Raw genomic sequence first — 9,365 nt, 5'->3', positions numbered from 1 at the left:
TCTCACCTCTCTATATATTTATTTATTTATTGATTTACAAACATTTTTGCTGTTAACAAGCATGTTATCTCTGGAGACACAAATCCACAGTTTGAGAACTGCAAAACTACCATCTCTGATGGTTTCTTCTAGACTGAGCACTGAGTCCCACTGGGTAGATAGAAAGATTAACCCAGTGAGTGCAGTGGCCCTTGGGGACCCTGGATCCCTGCCCCCTCATGTGCAATGGTCACAGCACAACCTGGGGAGCAGACACCCCCCCAGCCCCTGGCATATCCCCCTGCACCCAAAGGGTCAATCTCCCAGTGCCACCCCACCCCCAATCCAGTCCTGCCCTCGGGGCCCTCAGCTCTGGAGCTGGGCACACACCCAGCCCTGAGTTCCATGTGCCCAGGAGAGGGGCCGATCTCCACGCCTGGGCCGTTGCTGCCCCCTCAGACCCTGGACTCCCCTGGTCCAACATCCTGGTAGCCCCTGGAAGGAGAGAGCAGAGGGGATGGGTTAGGGGGTGCAACGGCCCCACCCCAGAGAGGGGAGGACTCACCTGCGTCTGCTCCGCCACAGCACCACGGCCACGGCGGCTACGGCCAGAACCCCCAGGGTGATGCCCACGACCAGGCCGGGGCCCCAGGGCCTGCTCTGCTCTGTAAAACAGGGGGTGCCGTGCTGGGAACGGGGACAGGAGTGTGGGCAGCCTCCCACACAGTCCCCCCACCCCCGATCATCTCACCTGACCCACTGCCCTCAGCCCCCACTCTCACCCTGTTCCCTCAGCCTCCCCTGCAGTCCCACCCCTTCTCCCCCCAGCTTCCCACCTCCTCAGCTTCCCCCCACTCTAGTCCTGCTCCCCCATCCCAGTCTTGTCCCGTTCCCCTCAGCTCCTCCATCCTGCTCCCCCTGATCCATCTCCACACCCCCCACCCACCCCCTCTGCCTCCCTCCGCCCCAATCCCGCTGCCTGGACCCACCCCCGTCCCACTCAGGACGTGCAGGAAAAGCCCCCAGAGACCACTGCTACAAGCCTGAACCCAGAACTTTGCCATTACTGTATGTAATTGATTCCATTTAACCAATTCTAGCTCTCATCTCTATCTTTTTCCTTTTTATGAATAAACCTTTAGATTTTAGATTCTAAAGGATTGGCAACAGCGTGATTTGTGGGTAAGATCTGATTTGTATATTGACCTGGGTCTGGGGCTTGGTCCTTTGGGATCAGGAGAACCTTTTTCTTTTACTGGGATATTGGTTTTCATAACCATTTGTCCCCATAACGAGTGGCACTGGTGGTGATACTGGGAAACTGGAGTGTCTGAGGGAATTGCTTGTGTGACTTGTGGTTAGCCAGTGGGGTGAGACCGAAGTCCTCTCTGGCTGGCTGGTTTGGTGCCTTGGAGGTGGAAAAACCCCAGCCTTAGGTTGTAACTGCCCTGTTTTAAGCGATTTGTCCTGAATTGGCACTCTCAGTTGGGTCCCGCCAGAACCAGCATCGTTACACCGGCAAACCAGCAGTACCGGCGCGGGGGTCCCGGCTGGGGGAGGCGCTCGGGCAAACACCATGGCAACCGGCCGCTCTGAGACAGGAGGGAGAGAGACGGGGCAGAGGAGAGGGGATTATTCACTTACAATTTGTGATGGAAGATGTGACGAACTGGGACTGTTCTTACTGTGGTCTTTGAATGCTGACAGGGGAGTGTGGCTAGGACGGTCTGCATGGGGGGATGGGAGACTGACCGAGGGAGAATACCTGAGCATGTAACATGAGAACCCAGGAAGGGGTTAGAGGCCAGGTGACACCTTTGCCCGGGAAACTGAACAAAGGCTGCGGGAGGGGTCGCTGAAGGCAGAGTTTCAGGAGCTAGCTGGTGATATGGCTGGGAGGCAGACGGGGCTCTGACCTCCCAAGGGGGCTGTGGTGCCCGGGGACCCCAAGATGGACCTAACTGAGGGGGTCCTGTTGTCTGTGCCTGCAAGACCTGTCTTGGACTGTGTTCCTGTCGTCTAAATAAACCTTCTGCTTTACTGGCTGGCTGAGAGTCATGGTGAATCGCAGGAAGCCGGGGGTGCAGGGCCCTGTGTCCCCCCCACACTCCGTGACAGAACCCCTTCACTTCCTGTCCTAAACTGCTGTGCAGTGCAGCTATAAATTAGCTCCTGTGCTTCACCCTCAATGTAGCTGCGTCTGTACGCCAGGCCGGAGATCCCTGTAGAAACCAGCCCCACGCCCCACCCCAGAGGCAGCCGCAGTTCTGCGCCCGGTGAGAGATCCCTTTGTACGCAGCCCCTGCACACCGCCCAGCCTGAAGGACATGAGAGCAGTGGGGAGCTGATCCCAGTGTGGGGCTGTGGGCAGAGAGGTGCTCGAGGGATTTGGGAGCCTGGGGCCCAGCCTCACCATGTCTCTCCACAGACTCTTTCCCGTGCTGGACAAAGCTCTTGATCCCATTGACACACATCGTACTCAGGAGAAACTGAAGCGTGGTGGTCATGCCCCTGTCCCGGCTGAGACGGTCCCAGGCCTCGAGTGCCAGCTTGTCCCCCCGCCCAGCGAGCCAGGCGCCGGCGTCCGCGTCGAAGCTCACGACGTCCTCGCCGTTCATCCCGGCATCACAGAACTGAGTCGAGGAGCCGTTGGGAGGCAGCTCGCAGCCACTGGAGAACTGGGTAACAAAGGGGGCTGGAGCAGGGAGGGCAGGGGGATGAGGACGGGCGTCCGGAGGGTCACAGGGGGCAGGGTTGGGGGCAGAATGGGAGAATACATAATGTCAGGTGCAATGTGGATGTTTGGCCACAAGATGGTGGCGGGATTGTGGGACGGCCCTGGCTGGAGTTAAGGGTACGTTGCAGTTTCTATTTCAAGCTGATTTTTCACGTGCACAGTCAGATTGGCTTGAAAATCACTGCGTTACATCGGGGCCTGAGGCAGAGTCTGTGGTGCAAATTTGGGGTCCCCTGGTCACAGGGCTGCTGAGATACAGACCCCCCCAAATGACCTGCTTTAAATCTATAGTTTTTTGGAAAGTTATTTGTGCTGCTCAAAAGAAAACTGTGGCCCTGAGCCTCAATACACTTACACCCCTGGGCTCCCCTGAGCTCGGCTCTGCACCGGTAGCAAGGACACGTTTGGCTTCCCAACACAACGTTACACAAATCCCCGGGCCTTGGTTCTGTCTGTGGAGCGGGACGCCGGGCGGTGGCACCTCTGCCCACAGACAGTTCACACCTCTGCGAGGGATTGTTTCCTCAGCAGCACCTCAGGGCGTGACACACCGAGTCACACACTCGCTCAGCGGGAGGGGCTGCAACCTCGGAGCCCCGGGAGGATCCGTCCAAGCCCTGTCACCGAGCGGTTCCTGCGGCTGTGAGCTGTGATCACACGGCCGGCTGTCACTCTGTCGGGAAACGCACCTGCCCAGGCAGATTGCCGTGACACTAGCTCTCCTCCAGCAAGGTGCAGGAGAGACATTGTGGTGCAAATTTGGGGGCAGGTGGTTAAGGGGTTCCTGAGAGAGAGTCTCGCCCAGGACCTGCTTTTAGTGCTCCAGCCCCAGACACCCAGTGCAGACCCTGGGCTGAGCCGCTGAGCAGAGGTGAGCTGGGTCTGTCCCATGCCCTGGGGCAGCGCTGGTTGTGGGGCGGGGGAGGCACTATCTTAGCTCTGCATTTCCTGCTCTTGTGTTGGGGGTTTCATGGTTTGCAGAGTGTCAGTTTTCAATGTCGTTCGGGAGGATAGGTGGCACCGTGAGCAGCCTACATGCTCCTTCCACAAAGGCCTTTGGTAGGACACGTGGCCATGAGCGTAGGGTCAGGGCTGGGACACGGGGCCTTTCCCCTCTAGGGCGCACAGGCTACAATCCGGTCCCAGAGTGGAGGACTGGCTCAGTGTGGTGGAGAATGGGACACGGGGCCTTTTCCCTCTAGGGTGCACAGGCTACAATCCGGCCCCAGAGCGGGGGACTGGCTCAGTGGGGTGGAGAATGGGACACGGGGTGTTTCCCTTCTAGGGAATGTTGGCTTCAATCAGCCGAAGGGCCAGGGACTGACTGTTTTGCCCTCCCCCACCCTGCCAGGATACACTCAATCGCTGTGGGGAGTGTGTCAGTTCTCAGCTGTCTGGCGGGTAGTGGAAGGGACCCCTCAGACTGCTCCATACTCACAGCCCTCTCCTTCATCCTTAACCACTTTGTTCACCAGACGGAAGAAGTCAGACAGGGAGCGATGGATCAGCAGCTCCAAGTCCTGCCACTGCTTCGGGGTCAGGCCCTGCTGGGCCCAGGGCTGCAGGAAGCGGATCTCGCAGGTGCTGCAGTTCAGGGAGTGGGTCTCCAGGTCGCCCAGCAGGGCCGTCCCCTGTGTGTCCGTGGAGCTGGCGTTGTGGCAGAGGGCGGTTCGGAGCAGCCGGAGTGTGAGAGACGCTGGGGGGCGAGGGGGGAGGACGGAGCGGGGGAGGCAGAGGGGGGGAGGATGGAGGGGTGAGGGGGGGAGGAAAGGGGAGGACGGAGCAGGGGGGGAACACGATGAATCAGTCCCAGTCTTCTGAGCACCCCTCATCCCTGGCATCAGGTCTCCCCCTGCCCCACTCTGACCCTACGATGACACCCCTACCCCCAGTAGCGAAAAGGTCCGGGGGGGGTCCCCACTGACCAGCCAGGGCCCCCCAAGCCCAGCAGAGGAGCAGAGGCAGCCGCATCCTGGCAGGGGATCTGAGCTGTGCCGGGGTTGGGGCCGCAGGATGAGGGGCTGGGGTCACCCACATGTTCTCGGTTCTGCTCCGGGCCACACGTCTCGTCAAACTTCTGCATTTGTCTGGCTCTGCTCAGATGCCCCCCCCAGCCCCGGGCCAATCAGGGCAGGAGCAGAGGGGGGATCCCCCCCCCCTTGCACCAGGTTTCAGGTCCCAGGCTCAGCTCAATGGCGTGAGAGCAGCGGGGGGGGGGGGGGGTGTATTGCTGCTCCCAGCACTGACTGAGAGGGGAGAGCGCCCCCCACTGAGTCCCTGCCCCACTCCCTAGCAGGCCAGGCCCTCTCATGGACCCACCGGATCGGGGCTACGGCCCCAGCTTTGCAACAGGCTCTGGGAGGACCCATGGGGGGCCAGATAGAGCACAAACAGGATCTGGTACCAGGAGCTGACGCCCGCTAAATTACTCAAGATAGTTAAATCCAAAGCAGACTGCAAAGAATTACAAAGAGATCTCTCAAAACTGGGTGACTGGGCAACAAACCGGCAGATGAAATTTAATGTTGATAAATGCAAAGTAATGCACATTGGAAAACATAACCCCAACTATACATACAAAATGATGGGGTCTGAATTAGCTGTTACCACTCAAGAAAGATCTTGGAGTCATTGTGGATAGTTCTCTGAAATCATCCAGTCAATGTGCAGCAGCAGTCAAAAACCGCACAGAATGCTGGGAATCATTAAGAAAGGGACAGATAATAAGACAGAAAATATCATATTTCCTGTATATATATCCATGGTACACCCACATCTTGAATACTGCGTTCAGATCTGGTCACCTCATCTCACAAAAGATACATTAGAATTGGAAAAGGTTCAGAAAAGAGCCACTGAAATGATTGGGGGTATGGAATGGCTTCTGTATGAGGAGAGATTGAAAAGACTGGGGCTTTTCAACTTGGAAAAGAGATGTCTAAGGGGAGATATGATTGAGGTCTATAAAATCTTGACTGGTGTGGAGACAGTGTATATGGAAGTGTTATTTACTCCTCATAAAACAAGAACTAGGGGTCACCCAATGAAATTAATCAGTAGCAGGTTTAACACAAACAATAGGAAGGATTTCTTCACACAATGCACTGCCAACCTGTGGAACTCCTTGCCAGGGCTGGCACTAGGTTTTTTGCCGCCCCAAGCAAAAAAAAAATGTTGGCCGCCCCCCCCCCCAGCCCCGGGCCCCCCCCCCCCCCCCCCCTGCCGCCCCCGCTCTGGGCTCCCCCCTTCCCCCCCACCAGTGCCCTCCCCCCACCCGCACCCCAGCCCTGGGTCACTGGTAACTCGCTCCCAGGAATTTTGGATGTGCACAGAACACAGACAGGATTGGTTCCCATATGGTTACAGAACTGCAGTAAAGTGGAACAATTTTCAGCTTGTGTGATTGGAGGATATCTGGATGCATATTATAAGACTGTCCTCCATAAATGAGGAAAAGTTGAGGTGCCTTTATTATTCTTTTGTTCCATTCTTTGTTTCTGTGGGGAATTTGCCAATGCAATATCACTGTCTTCCAAACTGAGCTGGAGCACGCCTGAATTTTGAGGTGTTCACATCTGGAAGGCAGGTGCTAGATTCCCTTTCTGAATATTAGCTAAATCTGGAAAGGAAAAGTCAATTTCTGCTGTCATGGCTCAGAAGTGGAAATCCTCCTACGCGCCTGGTACTGTATCAGGTCCAGAGCCTCCCCTCCCTTACTTTCCATTTTAAATTCTAGTGGGATCCACGTACCTCCCTTGCTAGGCTTCAGATAGAGAGGGGCACTGTGTTATACCAATAGAATAAAAACCAGCAGGATCTTATTAAGAGGGATAAGGCAAAGATGCCACATTGATTGTAAATATACTGATAAAGCAAAAGATAAAAGTAAACAACGTTGTTTGACTACTTATTTCTTATACACACACACACACACACACACACACATATATATATATATAGAGAGAGAGAGAGAGAGAGAGAGGTTCATTCACACAATCATTCATTCAAGTTCTGTATAGGTGTTATAGTTACCAGCCTAGAAGTTGCTCATGCCAAGTTACTGGCCAGGTATCTTGGTCATGAGGATGGAGCTGAGTCTGTGTCAGGTGCACCTGATGCTCCTGGAGGTTGGCAGCAGAACCAGAGACTCAAAGTCATCAGTCTTTAGAGTCCATTCTTATAGGAATTAATTCCTATGTTAGTCTATGGGAGCTGTTTCATCCTGTTGTTGCTGACTCAATCAGCAGATGGCACATTCCTGTCCAAAGTGGCACATTCCTGGTGGCTCCACACTGTCCAAGTTTGTGTTTCTCATCCCTCCAGGTGATGGGGTGGATCCCAGTTTACCCTCAGGGGGTTGTCTGGTGGTCCTACTCGACACATTCTTCGGCCGATGGATACTCCCTTTCTAGGCTGGCACCTCCCTAACCATTCATGTACATCAAGCATTCATCAACATACATTCCATATCTTAACCATATTTTAATTTACTGTCTCCACCACTTTCGGGGTGTGTGCTAATTCATTTGAGACTCCCGGCCCTTTAATCACAGAGGGTAGGGGTCTGTCCTAGGAGCCGTTGAATGAAGTGAAAGTCACTTAACAGCTTACAGTGTTTGTTTACATTGTATCAATCACTTCAAGAACAAAGTCAGTTAACTTGTTTCTAAGTTTTACATAGTAGTAAAGTATCTTTCACAGGATAGATCTAATCAATGGTTTCTACAGACAGTAGCTTACAAGTTTTAACAGAAGACCCAAGAGTTTTTTGTACTTGGTGAAACTGTTGGATTTTAAAGTGTGGGGGACAAATTATGAGGGGGTCACTGTCACTTGGGGGAATCACTGTTAGTACCTTCTTTTGTATCCCTACACTGTCCATTTAGTCCCCCCAGTTCTTTCTTTGGTGACCAGATGCAGGGAAGAAAATATCGGGACACATGGGGGGGGGGGTGCCCACCGGCAGAGTCCTGCTGGCTGAGCAAAACACACCAGCACGGTGCTTGCGGCTGATATCGGGACAAACTGCGTCCCGCCCAAAGCTCGGTCGGGACGGCTGGTCACCCTATTTGGGGCTGTCTTTGGGGCTGTCTTCTGAAGGGGAGAGCTGGGCCAAAGCCGCCTGCTCCTGGGCACACTTGTTCCCCGTTCCCGGGCCCCCCCCGCTCTAGCAGCCAGCTCTCCATCCACAGCGACCTGCAGCGCATGGGGTCTCCGCTACCTCCCTCCCTCCCCCTCCCTTCCTGTGGCTAGCGGCCAAGGGCATGCTGGGAAACGTAGTTCCTTCCCTGCTCCAGGGCCGGCTCTATAGGCAGGGAGCTAACGAAGGAACTACAGCTGCCAGGGCCCCCCGTGGGTTCTCAGCTCCCAGGCTGGGTCCCCGCTGCTGCTCGGTGGCTGCAGTTCTGCAGGGTTGTGAGAGGGGAGGACGTGAGTGTTATGGGGCGCTGTGGCCAGCCCCCAAGCAAAATAAAATAAATAAAAAGGATGGCCCGAATGCCGCCCCTGCAAATGTGCCGCCCCAAGCACCTGCTTGCTTTGCTGGTGCCTAGAGCCGGCCCTGCCCCTGCCAGAGGGTGTTGTGAAGCCAAGACTAAAGCAGGGTTCAAAAGAGAACTAGATCAGTTCCTGGAGGACAGGTCTATCAACGGCTATTAGCCAGGCTGGGCAGGGACGGTGTCTCTAGCCTCTGTTTGCCAGAAGGTGGGAATGGGTGACAGGGGATGGATCACTAGATGATTCCCTGTTCTGTTCATTCCCTCTGGGGCACCTGGTGTTGGCCGCTGTCGGCAGACAGGACACTGGGCTAGATGGACCTTTGGTCTGACCCAGTAGGGCCGTTCCTATGCTCTTCAGTTCTCATGTGTGCCAGGGCCGTGATCACGTGGGTTTGTTATTGTAGGGTTGCTCACAAGTGCCAGGGCTGTGGTCACACAGGATTGTTATCGGTCACAGTTTAGCCCCCATGTAGGGGGCGGCTGTTCTATGGGGTGGGGACACCTGGTCACTCTTTGGGGAGACATCCCTGAATTGCTCTGCTTCCTTTCCCCAGTTCTGCCCCAGAGTGGAAGCTGCTTTTCGCCCCAGATTCATCCCTCAGAGGTCCGGCTCTTCTCTAAACCCCATTCCTGGGGTCAGGGCAGGTCTGGGTGTTGGGCCCTGCCCTCCTCAGCATCCCCTATTTCCTCCAGCCCAGAGTGAGTGAGCAGACGGTTGCCCCCACAGCAGGGGGCGCAGTCCCCCTGAGGTTCTTCCCCCCCCCCCCGTGACAACAGCCCCACTGGGCCGTGGGCTGGAGGGAAGGGGGCCGGGCAGTGGCAGCCGCAGAACCTGGACAGAGGGAAGGGGCCGCAGGCTGGTGGCACACGTGGCCAGTCCTGGACGAACCGCTGTGAACCAGGGCTGGCTCTAGGTTTTTTGCTGCCCCAAGCAAAAAAAATTTTGGCTTCCCCCCCGTCCCCGCCCTGGGCTCCTCCCCCCCCCCCCCCCACCCACACCCCCCTGCCATCCCAGCCCTGTGCTCCCCCCTACCCCCCCACCATTGCCCCCGACACACATCTCCTGTCGCCCCAGCCCTGGGCTCTCTCCCCCCCACCTGCACCCTCCTTCTGCTGCAGCCCTGGGTCACTGGAAACTCGCTCCCAGGGCG

At 56.0% G+C, this 9,365-nt stretch overlaps 1 protein-coding gene across 1 annotated transcript; it reads right to left on the bottom strand.

The window, feature by feature from the left end:
- Positions 1-434: 434 nt before the first annotated feature.
- On the bottom strand, positions 435-4,412 carry LOC112124420 (antigen-presenting glycoprotein CD1d-like; the record flags this gene model as incomplete). Its single annotated transcript, XM_029914026.1, has 5 exons — positions 435-474; positions 545-644; positions 1,482-1,571; positions 2,393-2,674; positions 4,155-4,412. Coding segments are annotated over 5 exons (770 nt in total), but the record flags the coding sequence as incomplete, so codon positions are not given.
- Positions 4,413-9,365: the final 4,953 nt, after the last annotated feature.

Source organism: Terrapene carolina, unplaced genomic scaffold (assembly GCF_002925995.2).
Source record: "Terrapene carolina triunguis isolate 2854851 unplaced genomic scaffold, T_m_triunguis-2.0 Scaffold27199, whole genome shotgun sequence".
NCBI classification, from domain to species: Eukaryota; Metazoa; Chordata; order Testudines; family Emydidae; genus Terrapene; species Terrapene triunguis.
The sequence above is the reverse complement of the archived record's forward strand: the minus strand, read 5'-3'. Positions and strand labels throughout refer to the sequence as shown.